The sequence below is a fragment of the Poecilia latipinna genome, unplaced genomic scaffold, assembly GCF_001443285.1.
Source record: "Poecilia latipinna isolate Pla-1442-1.1 unplaced genomic scaffold, P_latipinna-1.0 Scaffold522, whole genome shotgun sequence".
In the NCBI taxonomy this organism is placed as follows: domain Eukaryota; kingdom Metazoa; phylum Chordata; class Actinopteri; order Cyprinodontiformes; family Poeciliidae; genus Poecilia; species Poecilia latipinna.
In genome coordinates, this window is record NW_015113138.1 from 101,644 (window position 1) to 123,294 (window position 21,651).

At 37.4% G+C, this 21,651-nt stretch overlaps 4 protein-coding genes across 9 annotated transcripts; 1 reads left to right on the forward strand and 3 right to left on the reverse strand.

Annotated features, from left to right (window-relative positions):
* Positions 1-690: 690 nt before the first annotated feature.
* LOC106952511 (THAP domain-containing protein 6-like) lies at positions 691-2,791 on the reverse strand. 2 transcript variants are annotated; one of them, XM_015040670.1, is made up of 5 exons: positions 2,512-2,791; positions 2,089-2,281; positions 1,858-1,965; positions 1,694-1,738; positions 691-1,331 (listed from the first exon to the last, which is right to left on the reverse strand). In XM_015040670.1, the coding sequence occupies exons 1-5, from the start codon at positions 2,589-2,591 to the stop codon at positions 1,107-1,109; spliced, it is 651 nt and encodes a 216-aa protein (XP_014896156.1). In that variant the 5' UTR covers positions 2,592-2,791; the 3' UTR covers positions 691-1,106. The 2 variants fall into 2 exon arrangements, with proteins under 2 accessions (XP_014896156.1, XP_014896157.1); XM_015040671.1 differs by lacking the exon at positions 1,694-1,738 and having other exon boundaries at positions 692-1,331; positions 2,512-2,789.
* A 620-nt stretch (positions 2,792-3,411) lies between these two features.
* On the forward strand, positions 3,412-9,678 carry bmb (brambleberry). Of its 2 annotated transcripts, none has more exons than XM_015040672.1 (13): positions 3,412-3,524; positions 5,205-5,452; positions 5,834-5,962; positions 6,058-6,243; positions 6,335-6,557; positions 6,787-6,903; positions 6,992-7,171; positions 7,605-7,832; positions 7,892-8,030; positions 8,215-8,276; positions 8,356-8,480; positions 8,572-8,693; positions 9,290-9,678. In XM_015040672.1, the coding sequence occupies exons 2-13, from the start codon at positions 5,207-5,209 to the stop codon at positions 9,432-9,434; spliced, it is 1,902 nt and encodes a 633-aa protein (XP_014896158.1). In that variant the 5' UTR covers positions 3,412-3,524; positions 5,205-5,206; the 3' UTR covers positions 9,435-9,678. The 2 variants fall into 2 exon arrangements, with proteins under 2 accessions (XP_014896158.1, XP_014896159.1); XM_015040673.1 differs by having other exon boundaries at positions 7,605-7,811.
* A 170-nt stretch (positions 9,679-9,848) lies between these two features.
* On the reverse strand, positions 9,849-14,332 carry LOC106952514 (GDP-L-fucose synthase). Of its 2 annotated transcripts, none has more exons than XM_015040674.1 (10): positions 14,250-14,332; positions 13,113-13,264; positions 12,901-13,015; positions 12,238-12,366; positions 12,082-12,155; positions 11,853-11,986; positions 11,619-11,750; positions 11,468-11,547; positions 10,956-11,055; positions 9,849-10,868 (listed from the first exon to the last, which is right to left on the reverse strand). In XM_015040674.1, the coding sequence occupies exons 2-10, from the start codon at positions 13,238-13,240 to the stop codon at positions 10,813-10,815; spliced, it is 948 nt and encodes a 315-aa protein (XP_014896160.1). In that variant the 5' UTR covers positions 13,241-13,264; positions 14,250-14,332; the 3' UTR covers positions 9,849-10,812. The 2 variants fall into 2 exon arrangements, with proteins under 2 accessions (XP_014896160.1, XP_014896161.1); XM_015040675.1 differs by lacking the exon at positions 14,250-14,332 and adding an exon at positions 13,873-14,026.
* An 818-nt stretch (positions 14,333-15,150) lies between these two features.
* serpinb1 (serpin peptidase inhibitor, clade B (ovalbumin), member 1) lies at positions 15,151-18,855 on the reverse strand. 3 transcript variants are annotated; one of them, XM_015040678.1, is made up of 7 exons: positions 18,833-18,855; positions 17,156-17,338; positions 16,471-16,608; positions 16,269-16,386; positions 16,022-16,164; positions 15,746-15,913; positions 15,151-15,636 (listed from the first exon to the last, which is right to left on the reverse strand). In XM_015040678.1, the coding sequence occupies exons 2-7, from the start codon at positions 17,315-17,317 to the stop codon at positions 15,232-15,234; spliced, it is 1,134 nt and encodes a 377-aa protein (XP_014896164.1). In that variant the 5' UTR covers positions 17,318-17,338; positions 18,833-18,855; the 3' UTR covers positions 15,151-15,231. The 3 variants fall into 3 exon arrangements, with proteins under 3 accessions (XP_014896164.1, XP_014896163.1, XP_014896162.1); XM_015040677.1 differs by lacking the exon at positions 18,833-18,855 and adding an exon at positions 18,321-18,553; XM_015040676.1 differs by lacking the exon at positions 18,833-18,855 and adding an exon at positions 18,237-18,553.
* Positions 18,856-21,651: the final 2,796 nt, after the last annotated feature.

Sequence of the window (21,651 nt, forward strand, 5' to 3'; positions counted from 1 at the left end):
TCAGACTCAATCTCTGGAAGAATCAACTGACACATCAAGGCCACTTTGACAACTTGTTCTAACCTTGTCTGACGAATGAAACGCTCCGCTGATCTGACGACCCTTACTGTGCCCTCAGAAGGAGTCATCAATCCTCCTTTGTTTTTTAATGTGAGCAAGTGATAGCTCTGATCAAATGATCCAGGTGCAGCATCAGTAACCAAACTACCACAGCACACATCACAGGACAGCTTTTTAAGAATTTGGCGAACAAGATCTGAAATTCAATTAGCACAGGCAAATTAGTAAGTCACTGATGGAGCGATTTGTGCTTTATTTCTTTATCAACTAGGATTTTGATAGTTTATTCTTAGTTTCCTTTATATTTTTTCCACCACTTACAGAGTTTATTGGTAGGTTAATGATTGTTGATTTTATTTATTTATTTTTTATTAGTTTTTTTTACATAATCTTTTTTTCATGACTTGAACTTTATTGATTTTCCAACAGAAAAATATACCATAATTCCACACTTAGGATATCACGATTTAGCATCAGTTAAACAATGGTTAGTCTTTGTGGATTCTTGAGGCCAATACAGTTAACAGAAATTACTTGAAGCAATAATAATAATAATAATAATAATAATAATAATAATAATAATAATAGAAAAAAAAAAAAAAATATATATATATATATATATATATATATATATATATAAATGATAATAAAAAAATGGCAAGGCACATAAACATCAACTGAAAATTGACATACATAAAATAACAATGCTCTATACCCTGATGCATTTAGATAATTACAACATTACCATAAGTTCATCTTGTCTAATTACATCTGAGCTGGAAATACCATTTAACCCATATATGAGAAGTAGCAGGACCACTTCCTGTTGTACTCCTCAACCCTATTTAACAGTCTATAAGATAATCTCTCTAAGGCAGAAAGCTGCCCCAGGGAGTTAAACCAATGGGTAAGAGAGGGGATAGATGGACCCCTCCTCTCTCTCACCAGCAGCTTCCTCCCCAGCATTACAACTGTCTGTTTTTATCTTATTCTTAAATGCAACTACAAAACCAATATCTAAAACAGTTAAAAATCCAAAAAAGAAATTATTTGTTTATACCTGAGTATAGATCGATCTGCTCTTTCAAATCTTCATTAATTAGTTTCTTCATCCTGAGATCCTCCAAAAGACCACTCACAGTTTTCTTTGCCCTCTTCTCTCTGTCCTTTGCATTCCTCCTCTCCCTTTCCAGACTCTCCACCCTAGCCAAGGCTTCCCTGAGTCTGGCCCTCAGATCATCATTGGATGAAGGCAGAGCATAGGAGTGATCCTATAACAACAAAGATGTGAATATTGTTAATATATGTGCATGTGTTTGAAGGATGCTCCATAGTGACATGCTTCAGTGTTTGTTCATGGCTGTTTCGTCATGGTATGGAGTTTTAAGAAGAATATGATGCATTGTTAAGAACATCAGCATCACTAATAGCGTTTCAATATATATTTAGTCGAATCTGGGAGAGGGGCTCAAGTTTAAATTTAAAATTAAATTTAATTAAAAAACCTCTTCATGATTAAAATGAAAAATCAAGTTTAATAGCATTCTCATTATCAATAAACAAATAAAAATTTAGAACTATGGTCTCTGTTGGAATTCAAGCTTTTATTATGGGGGATGAAGAAGACATGCAGCTGCTTAATTTGCTGATGCCTGGGGCTGGCTGTGTGCATGCGAGTCTGTATAAAAAATGACAGAGTGGAGGTGTTGTGAGCAGGGTGGGAGTGAGCAGAGGTTTTCATATACACAGGATAATGCTAACAGCTGCATAAGACAAAGTTAACATGTATTTACTCACATTTGTGGCCACAGACACTGGCTCAGCCTCTTGAACAAGTTGGGAGCAGTCTAGTGACAGGGTCTCCTCTGCCTTCTTTGAGGTCTTAGATGTCCTGGTAAACACATGCTAAAGCCAATGATAAAAGATAACAAAAATTATCTAACAAGTACATTCAAGCATATCCAAAAAGGGAAAATACTGTTTCCAGGATGGTGTGGCACTGAATCTTGGCATTCTAGAAGCACCGACCTTGTGGAGATGAGCTGGGAAACGGAAGACTGAAGGAACAGCTCCAGTTCTGATCCTGACTGTCTGACCTGTCCTGTCAAAATCTTCTGGTCTGAAATGCTCACTGCAGAGCATGGAGGACAAGCTAGCAGAAAACCCTTTTCTTCTGAGAGCTGTTTCCCATCTCTTTCTTAGATGACTGTCTTTTGGAAACCTACATAGTATGACAAACGTTTGATAAGTAAATCACAATAATCAGAGTACCTACTTCGGTCGAATTTACTAAAAAATATATACTTTCTTTGGTTGTTTTGAGACTGATTTCAGGGATATCACAGTATTACGTCCGTGATGAACAGTATTGAACACAAAATCAGGAAAATCTGTATGTAAAATGACTTTGTAATGAACAAACACAAGCATTAATACACTTTCCATTCTTACCTGTGAAAGGTTATGCCAATGGATCTTGTTTGTGATGAAAAGCGGTTAGTACAATTCCATGCAGAACATGAGTGAGGCATCTTTCTCTGGTGCTCCTATCGCTCTGCTGCCACATAGAAGATGGCGGACGCTGTTACGTACAACTCAGCGCTCCACGAGGCGTCTACGTATTCATGTCTATGGTTGGCAAACAATCATGTTGTGCATTACCGCCATAGACATAATATAAGCTTATATTATTATTATTAGCTTATATTATTATCTTATATTGTCTATGATTACCGCCACCAACTGGCTTGGAGTGCGTTCTTCTTCTTTTCTATTATGAAGGATCGTAAAACAACTTCAAGGTGCATACCGCCACCTACTGTACACGAATGTGTAGCAACATTTACTCGCATCAAGTTCTTTTATGCTTATTGTGCCTCATTATCTTAGCTTCTCATGTCTTCTGTTTTTCTTAAAGTGGAATAAAACATTCCTCTTCCTCCCTATCACTTCCTCTTTTGCAATCATTCCTTCTGACTACTTTATATGGAGTTCAATTGCGTTTTGTTCCAAAGTCTGAAGTAATGGGTACTGGGGCGTATGTTTTTTTTTCTGTTGCTTGATACAACATTAGCACTTAGCTTGAAAAAACTGAGCAAGCGACACACTGTGTTGGACGAGGCGCTGTTTCACTCTGGACAAATGAACAGTGGGGATCCAGTGAATGGATCTTCAGAACGGATAATTTGTTTCCATTTGACTTGTGAGTTTGTTTGATTTCTTCTATCCGCCCTGCCGAGAGGGTCGGGCGGTGCAACGAGCGTCGTCTGACACAGTTTGTCGTTTATGCCGAAAAACAAATTGAGCGCACCCATAAAGGCATCGTTGAAAAATGCGACAAATATGATTGGTTCCCTGACCGTGGAGCAAATTTATCCATTATCTCCATCAGCTGTTATTGCCTGTGGGATCTCCAGAGTAGTGGCTTTTTTTTTCTGCAGGAGTTTCCTTCAAATTCAGATAAGGTACTTTGCCTGTTCTCTAAGCGTATGTTCGTTTTATTTTTTTCACATTATCCTTTCTTTCAAATGAACGATAAGCCAATATATTTTTTATTGTTTGTATAAATTATCAAGAAAATAAGCACTGTCATTTTAGATGCTTGTTGTTATATGGTTACACAAAAGGGTTTGCTAAAAAATATATTAGAAAATATATTTGTAAACCAGTGTATAGTTGGTGCTACTTAGTGAGCAGACATGCCTGGGCAAGCCTCCTACCTTTGGTCTTAATAAGCAACCGAATTAAGTTTTTTTTTTATTATTATTTATTTAATCTCGGCTACTGCAAAAGCTTTTTCTCTTTAGAATCGCTTAGCAGGAAGAGAAAATGCATTTAGAAAGCTGTCTTCCATTCTTCAGACGTTACTTTCATAATGATTGATCCGTCTCTGTCGCCATCTACAGTCAATAATCAACACTGAGATAGTTTTAGTATAGAAAACACCTCATTTTATATCAAATTCGCATATTTTGATTCATGAGTTTAAACAATCGTGATACCTATTCACTTTTACTTTAGCAACCCAGAACGGGGATTAGAACAAATTTAGAATCCAGAAAAACTACTAAGCAACCCAGAACTGGAATGGATTATCAACATTATTTATCTTTATTCTTTTGCTTTTTCCTTTGGTTTGTTATTTTGTTTGTATTTTAATTCATGTAAAGCACTTTGATTTGCTTTGTTGCTAAAAATGTGCCACATAAATAAAATTACCTTACTTGCCTAAAATCTGCATGACAGCTGTGGCCTAGCTGTCAGCTAGAGTGTAAATCAGTTGGCTTTCAAATGTACATTGTACATTTTAGTTTTCATAAATGTCTGTCACAGAATGTTTTATTGTAAAATATTTTTGGGTTTAGCTGAATCAAACCATTTTTAAAATCTAAAATTGTTCCTCTAGTGAACCACATGGTCTATAAAACAAACACACTCCACTTGGAGGTTATGCAATTTTTCTTTCACTGCAGAGTATTATGTGTTTTGTTTAAAGTGTCAGTGTTAAGTTTCCAGTCTAACCTGCTACCCTTGTAACCAAGGCATATGTAGTACTCCTACATCTTTTTAAAGCTGATTAGCAAGTTTACCTTATTACCATTTTCATGCATAATAGTAGCCAAAGTATGTGGTGTTTCCAATGCCAGCATTACAGAGAGGACTCTAAATGCATTTCCTGCTTTGTCTAAAGGAGACAGTTTTCTGAGGCATGCTCCAACCTCAGGACCTAAAGTAGTTTCTGAGGTGCGGCATGCCTTTGGGGCGGTGTGATGCAATACACTGTTGCAGCTAGCCCAGAGTAATTGCTTAATTAAAAATAAGAAACTATGTGGGATTATTAAGTATTATAGATTGTCCTGCAAGTTTGTTCAGTTACCATTCCTCATATGACAATTAATTTTTTTTTTTTATTTATTTAATCTGCATCACATTAATAGATCAAGTTAATTTGTTAAAATAAATACTGTTAGAGTGAATATTGCATGTTTAATAAAGATTTTGTTTAATACAAGAAAATCTCTTGTAGGATTAGACAATGTAATTTCTTTGAATGTAAATAAAGTAAGAGGTCCATAAAGCCACAAGACATTTGAATCTATGAACAAAAATGCAGTTTAAATCTCTCTGTCCATGTTGTGATCCAGATATGGGCCACCTTCTGATCCACCGTCTGCTCCTGCTGGTTACGGTCTGCATGCTGGCCTGGCCTGCAGTCAGCGGGCTCTTTGAATGGTTGAGGACCCCGCAGCCTCCCCCTGCGACAGCTCCCCCTCCCGTAGCTCCAGCGATCCTGGCGAAGGATGCTCAGTTTGAAATGGTGACTTCAGACGAGAAGTTTCTGGCTGAGGCGAAGCAGCTGGAGTTGAGCCCTTTGGACAGCTGCCACTACAGGGTAAACATGGATTTCCTCCATAGTTCATTTTCAGAAAATTGCTTTTCTTGTAAGAAAAGGAAATTGTTTGGAGAGGAACAAGGGTGATATACAAAAAACCCCTCAATAATTAGACTGGCCCATCTCATTATTATACAAAGGATTGAGTCTGTTTTTTAATCCCTTGTAAATTGCAACCCGACCTGATTCACTATTATTACCAGTAACTTTCTTAAACACACCTCCAAAATACAGAAAGATCTGCATGATTAAAGAAATGGTTTACATGTTTATTTGGGAATGACGCAAAAATGTGAAACAGATTCCAAAGACTCGGAATTTAACTTGATTAAACGAATAAGAGGAAGGAAAAATGTATTGAAGCATTGGACATGTCTGCAGGTGGTTGCTCGTTTGAGGGCAAGCTGTGAAAGCCTCTCTGAGGAAAATCTTGCCAAGCTCGGAGTGGAACTGTTTAACTGCCAGGCGGAGATCGAAGGGCGCCGGTCCTTCCCATGCACTCAGGAAATGGTAATATTGTGAAATGAGATTTATTTTTTACAAAAAGTTTTCTTTCCCCATAGAACAGCTTAGAAAGTTTTGTAACGGCGTTTTTGTTGTTTCAGACCATTAAAGAATGCACAGCAGATATGGACCCGGACACCTGGAATGCCTACCACATAGTGAGCAACAGAGCACGCTCAGTTTGCTACGCAGCTCGCCAGCAGCTGTTTCGCCGCCGAGCAGAGCTTACGGTCAATTCTCTCATCTCCACGGCAACAAGCCAGTTAGATGCAATGAAAGACCTGAAGGTTGAGTTTTGGGTTTCTTAATTTAAGCAAACATTTCTACTCTTTGCTTCGGGATGCCAGATCCTGAGTTTCTTATGCTGTTTTGATGCAGGTTGGACAGCTGGAGCTGAAGGAACTGACTGCAGCTTCTCTCGACAAGCTGCTGGAGGGCCATGGCGCCCTCCAGGCTCAACAGGGCAAACTGCATGAGGGCCAGGAGCAGTTGGAAGGTTCACTGAGAGAAAACCTGGAACGTCTTGGTCAGGAAAAGGCCCTCATTGCCTCTGGACAGGAGCTGGTAGCCCAACTCATTCAGGGAATCACTAAAAGAATGGGTGAGAGGCTTGGTGTGTTTTATAAGCTAATTACAGTGAACTCAATCTGGCAAAACTACCAGTAGTTTGTGCTAAACCACTCTATGCTATGAGAAAACACTGAAGAATCAAACACTTGTAGTTATTTTTTCATCCCTATAAATCCCCCATGCACCCTGTTGAATGACAAAGGGATTTAACTTCATGTTAATTGAAAGGAGGAGTTTCAAATAGTTTTCTTTTATGTTAGAAAATGTGAGCGAACATCTGCAGATCCAAAGCTCAGAGGTCCAAGATGGCCACAAAGCAATCACTGATGACCTTGCAGAGGTCAGGCACCAAGCTCAGGATATCTACCAGAAAATTGGTATCTGATCAACTTCACACCATTTTTCTAATCACAGTAAACGACTGAGCTGCATCGATTCTAAGTATCTGCTGCTGTGAATCGACAGACCACAGCATGTCTGAGTTTCTGCAGTACCAGGACCAAACCTCCCAATACTACACTGACCTGATGAACAAACTGGAGCGCATGAACGGCACACTGGGAGTCATGCTGCAGTACCTGGACAACATGGAGGTTCGGATAGAGGAGAGGCTTCACATGATTCAGAGCTACCTGGGCTGGGCAGGTGAGTTTGGCAAATTAAACTTCACTCATGTCTATTAGTATAAGATAAGAAATTTGAATCAGAGGAAATATGTAATGCTTTGACTGTAAAGAATTGGATTGTGGAATTATACTTTGATGTATTTGATGTATAATTCCATATTATACATCACTGACTTGTTATATTGTTTGGTTTTTCCACCAAAAAGAGAATAAATTAAAAGTAAAATAATCAAAGTTCTTCTGAGATTTCCAACTGGAATATATTTTCCCCTCAGTTGAGTGATTCTTATTGGAGACTCATTAAAGAAATTGATTTAAAATTCAAAGTGTAGAAACCTTTCTTTTAATGCTTTATACCAGCTTTGAATTACCAGAGCAAAGTGAAGGTCGAAGGATTTATTTTGAAATCGCAAAATGTTTGCATAAAAGTTTTGGGTTTCTTCTTTGTGCAGGTTTAAGTCTGACTGCTATGTGGACCTGTGTTGCACACACGGCCTACTTCGTATTGTGTGCAGTCCTTCTGACGTTCCTGCACTGTCCGGGTTTCTCCAGAGTCATGCTGCTGCTCATAGTTCCCCTGAATGCAGTGGCTGAGGTCAACCAGCAGCCGGCACTGGACCTCACCAGCCTCACTGTGCTGCTGCTGACTCTTTCCCTGGGTATTAGCTTCATCAGACCAGGTACAAGTCAAATATGAGGCTTCCAAATATATTTATAACAGTATCCTTTGTCTCTGTAGGTCACTGGTTTGTGACTCGTCTTTGGGCTTGTGTGCCAAGCAAAGAAGAGCCAGTTCCACCATCACTGCTTGGTCCATGCAATGTCATGGAGCCTAAGAAGCACACGATGTTGGGTCCACCATCATCTACACCAGAAAGGTTTGTATATTTCACCTTTACCTGAAGCTTTTGGAAAAAGTACAAAATGCTATTTGAATAAAGTTAATTTTCACAAAAAGCTACAGATCACTTAATATTTGTACTTTGCATTTCAAATCTTGACGTTAATGAATTACTGCACCTCTAAATTCTTCATGTTGTAAATTTTAATCTCAACTTTCAGATGTGAAAAAAGCGACTTATTTGAGCGAGACAACTTTATGGATCATGACAGCTTTTTATCAGGTAGAAAAATGAAACCTGAAATTCAGTAGAAAATATTCACTGTAATGGATTAACTTTTATTGCTCTGTTTTGTTCTCAGGTGAACTTGGCATATCGGCAATATCTCCCCCTCAGAGACCCGTTCCAGAGCCCAACTTCCTACCAACATTTAGAACACCAAATCAGTCCACTTCCAGGCCGATATCCCACGAAATTTTTTCAAGGGTGAGCTTATTAACTTATCATTTTCTGTTTAAAGGTAACAAAGTTCAGCATTTCATGAGTCATCATTTGACCCATTCTTATTGCATTACAGGCTCTAGTTGATGACATCCCTCAAAAAATCATGGGAGGAGTTTTTGATTCAGCGAATGAGTCTCATGATTTTGGCAGAGACTCTAGAAGTGCAAGTCCTACTCCATCAATTATCACTAACAGGTTAGTGTTTTGAATATTCTTCTCAAATTCTGGAAATGTTTTCTTTTTTTTTCTTTCTTTTTTTTTACTTTAAACATGCTGGTCAGTCTAGAATAGTCACATTCTTAATTATTTTAGGGATTTTAAATGCTGGAGTGTTTACATAGCTCTTCTAATATTGAAGAAAAACACTAACACTGTCAATTAAATATTCATGGAGTAATTCATCACAAGATCCGTCAGACTTTTTTTTTTTACTATTACAGAACACTACAGGTTTTAAAAGACAAATGTCTTCATCCTAAAATCTAATGTAAAATGATATATTTTCCTTTTATAGATATGTTCACTTTAAACCTAAATTTACTCTAAACCTAATTTTACAATGCTGAATACTAATTATGGTATTTGACACTGTAAACACATAGACATGGCTCCACAGTTTTTTGTACTTGCATAAAAAAGAAATACTCATAAATTTTAAGGAATAATTTTCACAACCATGCCAAACATTGCCATGACTACTGATGTAATACTACATAAAATGTTTAGTTTGTTTACGGTAACCCAGTAAAGTCTAAGAATGGCCTCATTCCCCTCTCTGATTTCTGTGGCAGCTCTTTGTCGGGCCGTTTCCTGTGTAATGGAATCACAAAAGCAGGGAAAGCCTGTAAGAAGAAGGCAGTTCCAGGACAGGAGTTCTGCCGCGTCCATGAGGGGGGACACAGTTCTTATGTTCACTCCCAACATGTTGAATGTTGAGACATTTTATGTTTTTAACTGGAGCCGCTGCTCCAAAAATTGTTTACAGCAGTTTTTTTACTACACTAAATCTGTAGAAATTTTAAATATTTGTCACTAGAAATTGAATTTTTACCTGCTTTTTTTTTTTTTTAATCTTTTCTCACTGATGTATTTTTCTGAAATTAAAAGGTTGCAGGCAGTGCAGATTTAAACCATTTGTCAGTATTTAATAAGTATTTAATAAATTCAAACAACCACACATTGAAAATCTGGAGTCTTTTTTCATAAACTGTTTTATCATTCACACAAGTAAGGTCATCCTGTAACATTTATATTAACCGATTCTAGCACTGTTTGTCACCACCTACGTAACAAGGAACTATTAAATTTTCAAAGATGAAGTGGGGGGAAATAAATTCAAAATACAAAAAGTAAATCAATCCACCTTTATTTTTCTAAAAAAAAAAAAATAAACAATCTGAAACTTTTACAAAAAGCTCCCGATTCTAAAGTGGAATGCTTCTTTTTTTATATGGTTGACGTTTCATCTGGAACTTCTAGCAAAGTGAGTAATCTTGATTTTTCTCAAAGAACCGATGCAGCAGAAGTGGGTGAGCTTCATTGAAGCCAGGAGAAGAGTATATATTTCCTGAACCAAAAAGAATTCCTTTGCAAGAATTGTGAAAAAGTGTGAATAAGGCTCTATGCTACGAGTAACAATGACAGCTACAATGTTTGAAAAGTCCCACCCCTGAAAGTAAAACCCTGACTTATGTTTATAAAAGTGAAACTTTCAGCCGTTTCTATTCACCATTACATTTTACACAACCACAGCTTGGCTTGATATTATGTATCGTTCTGGTGCCTGTGAACATCAGCAAAATGCTCTTCAGAACCAGAACAGAAATTAGAAAATCTTCCTAAAATCTACCAGAATGTAATTTTATCACAAGCAGTTATGACCTTTGATATGTGCAATGTTTAGGGAACTTTCAGCGTTTCTTTTATTTTTTTTTCATGCTTTACTGCATTTCTTTGAATAAGGAAAGGAATATAACTATTGTAAAATACAAACCCAAACCCATTTGAAAACAAAAAGATGAAAATGACAAATATCATTTCAAGAAAACAAAAAGCTGCAACTGAAATCAACTAAACAAAACGGGAAGGAAGCATCTAAAACGCCATGTTACAGTTTGGTCCTGGTGTCTCTTAACGTAAAACTACAAAGCTTTTTAATGATTATCAGACATAACTATTAGCTCACTACTTTCTGCACATGATCTAGTATCCTGTAACACTCCACTGTTGACCCCACCAGTTTTTTTGTTGTTGTTTTTTTACAGAAATGGTCATTCAATGTACAGCTTTGATCCCAACCGGTTCAGGGGTCGTCTTACTTCCGGGCGGTGTCATAATTGGCAACGAACCAATCGCATGTTTCTTTTAAAGCTACAAGTGAAAACAAGAAGACATCTGTCATGACACACAGTTACTGACTTTAGCAAATGCATGCAAAACAGAAGGATATGATCTTACCTTGTCTGAAGGGTGTGAATTTGAAGTCTGGCAGGTACTGACATAGTTTTGCATTACTGGCAGTCTTTTTAAACTGACCATCTGCTTTACTGGTGTCATACTGGATATTATGAGTCAAAGAAATTGGAAGTTATTGAGTCATGTACAAAAAAATCACAATGTTTAACCCATTGATATGTCAGTAGTATATATCATTGAACATTTAAAATATCACTATTAGAAAAAAAACTTGTTGCGGAAATCAAACGAGGCTGAAAATTACACTACTACTTACTAAACAAACACCACTGTGTTTTACCACAATGAAACATTATTTTTTCATTACTAGATAAGATTTTGAACAATCAATATATCATTCACCTTCAGGTGTCTGCTACATTACAGGATGTTAAACATATGAAATCAGGCTGTTGCACTGTTTTTTTCTTTAAATTGTCCTATTTTACATGCAGAATCACTACCTACTGTAAATTAGAATTTTCAGAAGCAGATTACTTTAATTGAAAGGATACCACTACTTCTCCTTTAAAGCTCAACGACTCAACAACTGCCTCTGCGGCTTCTTTAATGGAGACCTCCTCTTCTTCCCCAACTGCAACCAAACAGCAAATTAGTAAACGTCACTGTTAACCATTTAAATTCATGTCATGCATTGAAACTCACCAGAGAGAATGATTGGGTCGACCTCTGGATACTCCCTCAGGACCCAGAGAAAAAGACGAGCCAAGTCCAAAGAGTAGATGAACTGTCTTCTAGGAGAGCCTGAACCCCAGACCACCAGGGGCTTCCCCTCCTCTGGCCAAAAAAAAATCCCACCAAAATTTCAGTCTCTGCCCTCAACTTTCACCTCCAAACTCCAAAACACTGAGCCCTCACTCGCCTAAAAAGTAGACTTACTTTGAGCGATGTATGCCTTATGGATGAGCCCTGGCAGCACGTGACCGTCCTCAATGCTGAAGTTGTCATGAGGACCAAACACATTTGTTGGAATCACGGCTGTGTAGCATTGGCCATGTTGCTGGTAATAAGCCCTGGGAGATGTACACATAAACTGAAAATCAGACCCAATTTATCTATTAAAGAAGTGGGGTTGTTTTGTTGTTGCAAAACGGCACCAAAAACTGACCTGTTGTGAACATCAATCATCCTTTTAGCATAGGCATAACCAAAGTTGGACTCATGAGGAGGGCCGTTATGGATCTGGTTGCAGACAGAAGAACATGTGGTCACCATTGAAAAAAATCCATTTATTCTAACATTATGGATCAGAGGGAGCTTTTACCATGGTCTCGTCAATAGGATATGTTGTTTTATCGGGGAAAATGCAGGTGGATAGACAGGAAACAACCTTAACAGTCCCGACCTCATGTGCCGCCTGCAGAACATTATCGTTGATGTAGATGTTGTTCCTCTGCATGACAGATATTGATAGTTCAAGTTTGGAAGCAAAAAGACAAGAACCATTCTGTGATAACCCTGTGGAACATGGATTAAAAAGATGCATGAATCTGTGCAAAAATTAAAGACACTAGTAACAGAGAGGCAACCAGTGAGGAAGCAAACTGTTTAAATAAAATTGTTCAGGACATTGTTGCTGCTTTGTTGCCATGGCGTATGCAGTCATAGAGCTAAGTGCTTAGCAGGATGTACCCCAAACAATTCTGATCACTAACTATTTTCTTAAATTGTTTGGTTTTGAAACATTGTAAAGTTTTTGATTTTGCTAGATGTTTTTTTTTTGTTTGTTTTGTTATAAAGTGTTGTGTATTGGCTCACTGAGAACATATTGGCATTAAATCTGAGGATTATCAAATTTTACAAGTGTTCTGTCAATTAGTACTTGATGGATTTTGAGCAGAGCCATAATTTGTTTTAGCTTAATGCTGTTGATGATGCATCCTTTATGAAGGTTAGTCATTTTTCAGTCATCAATTGTGTGTCCTACCCAGAAGTCCAAGTTGTGCTTCATGTTCTTGAAAAGACCTCCCACCATAGCAGCCAGATGGATGACATGGGTGGGCCGATGTTTTTCAAAAACGGCCTGTGTTTCCTCTTTGTTCCTGTGAAACCAGAAGTACACTGAAATGCATGTGGACTGTTTTAAAAGAAGAAAAAAATGTGAAGCTGTACAAAACATTACAAGGTAATGATTCTCACATTAGGTTTGCATCTTTGGAGGACAGAAATATCCATTCTTCTCCTTTTTTGGCTCCCCCTTCTTCTTCTATAACGTGACATATGGCTCTCCCCACCAATCCAGAGCCCCCTGTGACCAACACCTTCATCTGACCAGTACACTGAGAGTTTATCTAAGCAAACAAGAAGACACCAAAGAAACACCACATGAATAATTATCAGAGATAGTATAACCTTACTAAAATGGGTTATGATATTTAAATCAAAATCAATTCCCAAGAACCCCAGTGCCAAAAATAAAAAAAAGGCTTAATTCAGTAAAGTACACCAAAGAGGGAAAAACAAGATGGATGTCAATCAATGTCAGATGGAACAACCAATAATGCTAAAAGTAATGCAAAGCTACAAATGTAGATGAGAAACGCAACAAAAAAAAAACATTGAAATTGGGAAAGGTTATTTCCCTTTTATGATTTTGGCACTTGGTTGCTTATTTCTTATTCCCTTACTTTGCCTCAGAGTTCATTCAAGGGGACAAAAGTAAATAAAAATAAAGGTGGTTAATTTCTCAGTTTATCATAATTCAACATATCCGTCATGTCAGGTAATACTCAATCGTCCTCCAGCTTTATGACGCAGGGAATCACAAATTAATGAAAAGGAAACAACGTCCGGTTTCTTAACCTTTAGAAACCGGACAACAAAATCGAAATGACACACAGACTTGTCTACGGGTAGATATTTTAGCCTGGGAAGTTTAGGTATAAATCTCATCACTTACCTGTCAATATGTTATTTCTAAAATCCAGTTAAAAAAAAAATCTAACTTAATGTATTTTGTATCATACCACTGTGATCCGAAAGTTAAAAAATAACCTTGCTAATCTCTAAAGAAATGAGAGTACTGTACACGTCAGTAGTGTTTTCGGTACATTTCTGACAAGTAAAACCAGACAGACAGGATCTTACCAAAGTTGTGCTTGCTAGCCAAAAACTTGCACACAGCTAATTCATTTGCAATGAATTACCAAGAAATTTAGACAATTAAAACCTAATGTATGAAACAAAGTATTATCGGTCTTGTTTCTACAGATTTCAACTCCGTGAGGTAAAATAGCATTGTTAGTTAAATTATTGCGTAAAATACCAGTTTCTTACCTGTTAGCCAACAACACTCCCAACAGGAAGTCACCCTTCAGTGTCAAGCTACGAAATTCAACGTGAATGTTCACTTCCGGTTTGTAACTTCAAAATAAATGTTTCTTTTGAAATTAGAAATTTACCTATCGAGGTTTTATCTGCAGGTTGTGCTGCTCTCTGCCTGCAAGCAAAAGTCGAAGTCTGAGTTGTGGTGGAATTGCCTCATAATATCCAGTATAAGCATCTGGAGTGTAAAAAGTTTTGATAGAAGCAGTAATAAAGGAGTTACCGGTTTAGTTTAACATACACAGTTCTAGGCCACCATGGATCCTCCACATGGCTGTAGTAGATCAATAGATTAGGTTCCTCCAGGCCACTGAATTTGTTGCCAAGCCAGGATCTACTGTTCACCTTAGTGATGGCATAGTTATTAAAAGACTAGAAATACGGAGTTATGTCACTGAAGATGTGTACTAGCGCATCCAATAATGGGTTTTAACAGTTAACTGTAAAGAACCTTGGTCAACATTTACTTTATATTGCTGCCCTCTGGTGGATTAAAAAAAATGCGTGCTCTTGTATCCATCTTGTCGCTGAAGCAGCATTTTCATTTGGCTCAGTTCTTGCTACCTCTGTCGGTCACCCCAGTTAATATTTGGTTTACTTTTGATCATTTAATAAATCTGAAACCTAATTATGACTTTTGATCTGTTCAGAAGAAATGGCTTCAAATTTCTGAATGAAACAGTTTCAGTTCTGCTTGACTCAATTCAACTTTGCTTTATATAAAAACATTTAAACAAAATAATGTGAAACATTTCTTGAAAGAATCACAGTTTAGCACAGTATAATTTCTATGTTTTTTATTGCAATTACTTAAAGTTAACAAAAAGCAAAGGATATTTGATTATTTGATTAAGTAAATGGCAACTTTTTCAGCTTTTATTTTAGCATCAAATTAATTACATCAGTTCTCATCAAATTAATTACATCAGTTCTCTTAAGGAGATGAGAACCTGCCAAAGAAGAGTATGGACTTGGTCTTGTTGTGCCTGATGAAGAAGAGGAAGGGGTGATCTGCTCGGAAGTGCTCCTCCCTCAACATGCAAAAAGACACCATGCCAGCTGTGGCTGCAGCAGCTTCTGTGCCCTCTTCGTTCACATCCACGAAGGCCTTGTGGGCCACCGTAGACAAGAAGAGGCCCCCGTCTTCGTTCATGCCCGTCAGGTCAGCTTTGCCAGCGCAGAACACATCCGTCATGCCCATCTTGGACAGATGTTCCTTGAGTTCGTAATCCTCCTCCAGCTTGAACTTTGGCAGGTGGACGATGATTTCTGTTTGGATGTCCATGTTTGCCCTGTTGGTCCATTCATCCAGCCTCTCTGGTGTCAGCTCATTTTCCAGCTGCAAAGGAGTAAATCTGGTGACTACATTGTTCATTCTCTAGCTATTAGAGTTGCAGCTTGAAAACTACATTTAGGTTTTCGTCAGTGTTTTATTTCTGAGTGTGTACCTTCAGCAAAGGGTCTGAGCCATCTGTAGATAACTCTGGCAGCAGGATGAACATGCTGAGCTCCTGTTCCACGTATGGAAGCTCCAGGATCTGCAGTCCAAAGTCAGGGATATAGTTGAACGGCAGCTTCTTCATCTGGTACATCATCTGGACTGTTTTGGTCTCATTCTGACACACAAGAAACAGAAAACGGCAATTATTTTTCAGAGCACTTGTTGTTGAAGAAACTTTGCTCTACATCTGTCACAGTATCTACTTCATCGGAAATCACCTTACCAGGCTGACTTTAAAGGGCATCTCTTTGGTGTTGGCCGCATCAAAACGACTCATCCAGCTTCCTTTAAAGTAGATGGCATTCACCAGAGCTAGTCTTGTCATGCCGTTAACAGTTCCTGGCTTCAGAAGATCTTTTATCTTGTCTAAAAAAAAACAAAAAAAAAACACAAAACACAATCCAGCACCATATCCTAAGCCAAAAGACTAAATCTCAGTATTCACTGTTTTACAATCATAATATTCCTACTTTCTGTCTTCTCCTCCACCCACGTGTTGATCTCAGCTCTGCAGTCCTCTGGGTTTCCGATGAAATTGACAGCCTTCAGGTCTGCCTGGTAGAACTTTCGTGTGTCTTCTAAGAATTTCTGCAGATATTGGATTATTGCTTAATCAATTTCATTTTGCCACATTTTAAAATCAGTTTGATGAGCAGATGTATGCAAACTCACAGGGAGAAAATTAGACGTGGTCTGTCCATAAAGACGGTTGGCCACCTTCAGGATGTATGATGCAGACGGGGAGTTTATGTCGGCGTTTAAGTTTTGGAAATCTGCATGGACGCCTTCACCGCTAGTGAATGAGAGGGCCTGAGGGAAATGAGAGGAAAATGAAACTTAATGCAAAACAAACAAAAAAAAGGAGGGTTAAGCGGCTATAGTAGCAAAAATATGTCTAATATCTCCATCTAGATCTATATAAGGATGTGCAAAAAAAAATGCTTGGCAAACACAAATGCCATTAATCTGACTTAAATGTACTTTCTGACAGGAGGGAGTTTTTCAGAGGAACTGAGTACAAAAACTTCAGCTGTTCTGCCGTTATTTTTACAATGTTCAGCTTTTTTTTTTTTTTTTACAAACAATGCGTAGCTTGTTCCAAGGGTTATTAAATGAGGTCAAAGTACAGGTTCACTCCATGAAGTAAGGGCCTCACCCAGGACACACCTGTCGGTTTGTACCTTAGATACACAACTGGTGTAATACTGGTGATAACTGTCTGAACTTACAAATGCTTATAGGACATAGGGAGGGGTTGACTGTATTTTAAAACCCTCTGCATAAAGTGTTTCAAAAGCCACTGACAAAGACAGAAGCTGCAGAGGACTATCATGTGATGAGTTGACGGTGTGCTGACCTTTGCCATCTGAGTTGCAGTGTCTCCCTTAGCACCTAAATAGACCATTGCCATTGCAGAGCTGATGCTCAGAGGAGAGACAAAGATGTTCCTGGCCGGATTTGCTTGGCTCAGAGTGCGGAACAATTCCAGGGCAAAATCTATGTTGCTGGTGACCACCATGGCTGATGATGTTGGGCTTTGCTAGGATAGAGGAAGTCAAGTGAATTGAAATCAAGTCATTTTATTGCCTGTTGCACCCACAAACAAAAAAAGCACAAGGAAATATATTCAATGTTTTTTCATTAAGTGTCCAGAGGCTAAAAGGCAAGAAAATTGTTCTTTTATAACTTTTCACTTTCAGCATATTAAAAACCAAAACACTTAAATTGAATAAATACTTCAGTTTTGTTTGCAAATTTCAATGATGTCTAAAGTTTTCCAACTAAAAGATGTCATTATTAAAATAGAAATTAAACAATTTCAGTTTACATTTGTTTGATACAAACTGAATGAGGGAAATAAACTTGAACAATCTAATATTTTTTTTTCCCCATTCTTAAATTTACCCATAATTACAAAGACCTTAAAACTGATCAACTCAATTTACATACTTTCTCGGAACTTTAAAAACAGCACAAGTTAAAGTTGGTTTATGTATAAAATGAGTAAAACATCCATTTAAAAAATATATATAAGCGATATATAAATGTCCTGGAAACAACTTGAACAAGTATTTTAGGACAACTGTAAAGGATTTTATAATCTAAGACTCAAAAATGAGCAGGACAAGAACGTTCGCACGTCATATAGCTGTAAAGTGGGCGGAGCAGCAATTGTGCGTTACATTAAACCCATATGTTCCACTAACCCTCCCACAGACTACGAGGGCTTGTATTAAGACCTCTTAATGTAAAGCTGCTTAATCGAAAATGTCAATTTACCCACCCGGAAATGCCACAAATACTACAATACCACTTTGTGCAATACAAAGTGGTATTGTACCACCCGGAAATGAATCTACAGACGCTAATTTTGAGCGTCCCCGAAAGAGTTACACGAGCTATTTTTATTTAATTTTTTTTTGTTTAAGTATATGTACCTTTTCTCGGGCGTGTTGAAAGCTGCTGTCGCTCAAACTTGAAAGTGAAAGGAAAAGCAAAAGACATCCAAAAGTCCCCCTGACACCGACGTTCGTTTCCGCTGAACCACGGCCGATCATAGGACTCCCGTTTTATCAGGGAATAGTGGACTTACAGTCCGCCCCTGTTTGGGTGGAACGCGTGACTGCGCGATTCACCGAGTGACAAAAACATTCGGCTTTATTGTCGTGTGGAGAGAAGAAACAGCAGCCAGCTGTGCCAAATGAGGTCTGTGCTGATATGCTGCGTCACAAGTGGACCTTGTTCGGCTTCACTCCTAAATGAGAGACGTCGTTTTATTTTTGCAAGTAGAAGATTGTGAAAAAGCTGATTTGTTTGCCTTACAAACAACACAGTGAAATCCCGTCTCACAAAGATAGTTGCTATAGCTCACAATAATGATGTTGGTGCAGTATATAGGTGTATAATTATTATGTAGGTGTAGTCTAAAATGACACAAAGAGTTGGCATGTGTTAAGAAGCAATAATATTTTCTGTAACATTTAAGTTCTAGAATGTGTGTATGTGATCCTTTTGTTTGTGAAATGATTGTTACCTTTTGGGTGTGTCCTTGTAGCAGCCATCTTGGAACCTATCAAAGAGGAGGCCCGCCTCAAACCCAGCTCTTTTATAGAAAGGCCCACGTTTGCCGGACTTTGATTGGCTGGGCAGTTAATTGAGAAGGTGGGGGACAACAGTATATAAGGGGACTGTTGGCTGAGCCAAGAGAAGGGAGAAAAGCTTGAGAAGATGTCATTTTGTCTTGTCCGCGTGCCGTGCCGTGCCGTGCCGTGCCGTGCCGTGCCGTGCCGTGCCGTGCCGTGCCTAATAAACCACCTTTGTTTATGCTACAGCCAACTTTGAGGGGTTTTTTCTTCCACACCACACCTCTCAGTGTAACAGCATGGCATTACAGAGTGAGTATCTTGACAGTTTGTTAAAGCAATATTAGGTCAGCAGTCACCAGAGGAACCATCATTACCAGCACCTGGTAATTGAGATCGCAATGTGGTTTAGCATGATGCTCAGTGGTGGCAGATGGCATCTAGCACTATGCAGGTGTAACACTGGCCTGTTTTTGGAATCATTTAATGAGGGCATCCAGCACCATCTCATACCATGATGGTCATATTTGGACCTTTAAGCATTGAGTTTAAAAGCACCTGCAATAAAGAGTATATTCCAGTGTTCGGCGGTTTCATAGTATAAGCACCTTGCCTTCTATATACTTAAAATGTAACAAAGTTGTGATAAGTCTAACACCAGAATGTTGGATGCTCCAGCAACTGCTTATTGGAGTATACGCCAACATTATCAGTTTATCAGTACACATAATGAGTGTGCCACCCATGTCATATGAGTACGACACATTATGTAAGAATTATAATTAAATATTTTGAGTAAATTGCTTATGCTAATTAATAATATCTGGTAAATTAATCAAGAGTTTACTCTTGTAGATTACAGTTAAAGTGCGTTTGTCGTGAATTCTCAGGACATTACTTTTAAAATCTGTGTATCTCAAAAGATTCTTTAGCCTGTTCCTCATACTTCAATCTTATTTCCAACATTTCAACTGTAAGGTGACTGAAAATTAAACACTGATATCCAGGAGAGAGCTGAAGTTGGACATATTTCCTCAGAAAGGTGTGTCACTGTTATTCATATCTTAGAGATTACACCTAATCTCCATTTGTTAAATTTACACTGTTACTATAGTAACAAGTGAAAACTGATAAACATGTCAGCCTACTGACAACCTTTGAACTACAGACCTCTATACTTCTCTCTACAGTTCTTAGAAAGCATTTCAACTCTGATATTAAAGCCATGCAGTTTGGAATTGAGAAGATTTTCTATTCTCTTATCAAAGGTCTGCAAAGGTAGAATAAATATGCCAGCTATTTTCCATATCCCAAAAAAGCTTCAGCCAAAACAACCTGTGTGATAACATGAAGACAATTTTCCGTCATTTTTCCCTTTAATTCATACATGCTTGACATATTTAGTATGTTTTTAGTATGTATTTTTATAAATTGCAGGTTGTGTATCTGACTTCAACTGTTATTAAAAAAATGTGTAAGATTATAATGGTGGGGCTCTTTCAGTGGTTTTGGACAATGAGGTTGTGTACATCTTCATGTGATTATGAGAGAGATGAAGTTGGAAGCGAATTAGAACTTATTAAACTAATTTAATATGCTTTTTAAATTATAAATAGCATGTAGTTTGTGCACTACTTCCAGATCATGGCATAGCAAGAATGGAAAAAAAACGGACTGTGATAGACTATACTAATAAATTGATGTGTTTTTGGTTGTTTTTTCTAATGAAAGACAGAACAAAAAAGGCTCCTTTGAAAGCGATTTTCAGAATATTCCTTACTCAAATGTGTACTTAACTCTGTCCAATAGAGGGAGCCAAAGTGACATGTTTTTATCGCTCTTAGTTTTAATTTAAGTTAACTCAATTCCAAGGTAGAATATATGTGAAAGTTTTACTTAAAATTAAGTTTTTAGATAAATCAAAGAAATGTTATATTGTCTAGGCATTGGCAATGTACTGATGGTGTTATTTTGTATTCAGTCATTTGTTCAAAATAGCAATATTTCAGTGCAGCATGACTTTATAAATATAAAATATAATTGAAGTAATAAATATTTTTGCAGTGGAGAAGTATGGAGATGAGTGTTTATCTCCCCCTTCTGGAAATGAGACCAATAACCTAATAATAAATGCCAGAGATGTGAGATTTAAAGTATAGATTTACAAAACATTTATGGGTGCAGTTATCTGTTTACAAACTCTTGTATTACACTGATTTATTTATATAAACAATTTTGAGCATGCATAAGTCCCCATGGAGTTTCAAAAGCCCAGCATACAGCTATGTTCACCAAATTAAAATATGATTGAAAGTTATTTTATTTCAATTAACCAAATTAAACATAAATAAAAATTAACAGACTGGTGCTTTAAAGCCTTTAATTTTGTTAATTATTTATTTTTCTGCTCACAGTTAATTAAGCCACAACATTTAAGACGAGGATAATATCAGTTATGTAAAAAAAAAAAACATTTTAATACATAAATGTGGGTTTAATACAATATATGTATATTGTGTTGATAAAGGTTATTTTCAAAAGGTACCTGTGATTTGAGAAACAAGTCTCATCAGAATGCATATTCTAATTCAATGAATATTAGTGAATGCCCCTTTTACTTGTAATTTATTGTCTTAAAAACAGAATCAAATCTATGTTTATTATTTGCAGCTCATTGTGTCTCGGAGTATAGGTTGGATTTTAATCTTAAAAAGCTCAGACTGACTTTCCTGACCTAGAATTTTATGGTGGCATACTTCACTGTTCAATA

Coding starts and splice junctions, on each gene's coding strand:
- serpinb1 (XM_015040676.1), bottom strand. CDS start 18,356: ATGATCGGCCGTGGTTCAGCGGAAACGAACGTCGGTGTCAGGGGGACT. Junction 16,387..16,470: donor CCACGTCTAATTTTCTCCCT/GTGAGTTTGCAT, acceptor CAATATCTGCAG/AAATTCTTAGAAGACACACG. Junction 16,165..16,268: donor GGTGGAGGAGAAGACAGAAA/GTAGGAATATTA, acceptor GTTTTTTTTTAG/ACAAGATAAAAGATCTTCTG.
- bmb (XM_015040672.1), top strand. CDS start 5,207: ATGGGCCACCTTCTGATCCACCGTCTGCTCCTGCTGGTTACGGTCTGC. Junction 5,963..6,057: donor TCCCATGCACTCAGGAAATG/GTAATATTGTGA, acceptor TTGTTGTTTCAG/ACCATTAAAGAATGCACAGC. Junction 7,172..7,604: donor GAGCTACCTGGGCTGGGCAG/GTGAGTTTGGCA, acceptor TTCTTTGTGCAG/GTTTAAGTCTGACTGCTATG.
- LOC106952514 (XM_015040674.1), bottom strand. CDS start 13,240: ATGAAGGTGTTGGTCACAGGGGGCTCTGGATTGGTGGGGAGAGCCATA. Junction 12,367..12,900: donor AGCACAACTTGGACTTCTGG/GTAGGACACACA, acceptor TCTGTCATGCAG/AGGAACAACATCTACATCAA. Junction 11,987..12,081: donor ATGATTGATGTTCACAACAG/GTCAGTTTTTGG, acceptor TACATCTCCCAG/GGCTTATTACCAGCAACATG.
- LOC106952511 (XM_015040670.1), bottom strand. CDS start 2,591: ATGCCTCACTCATGTTCTGCATGGAATTGTACTAACCGCTTTTCATCA. Junction 2,282..2,511: donor ATTGGCATAACCTTTCACAG/GTAAGAATGGAA, acceptor CATACTATGTAG/GTTTCCAAAAGACAGTCATC. Junction 1,332..1,693: donor GGCATCAGCAAATTAAGCAG/CTGCATGTCTTC, acceptor TTGTTGTTATAG/GATCACTCCTATGCTCTGCC.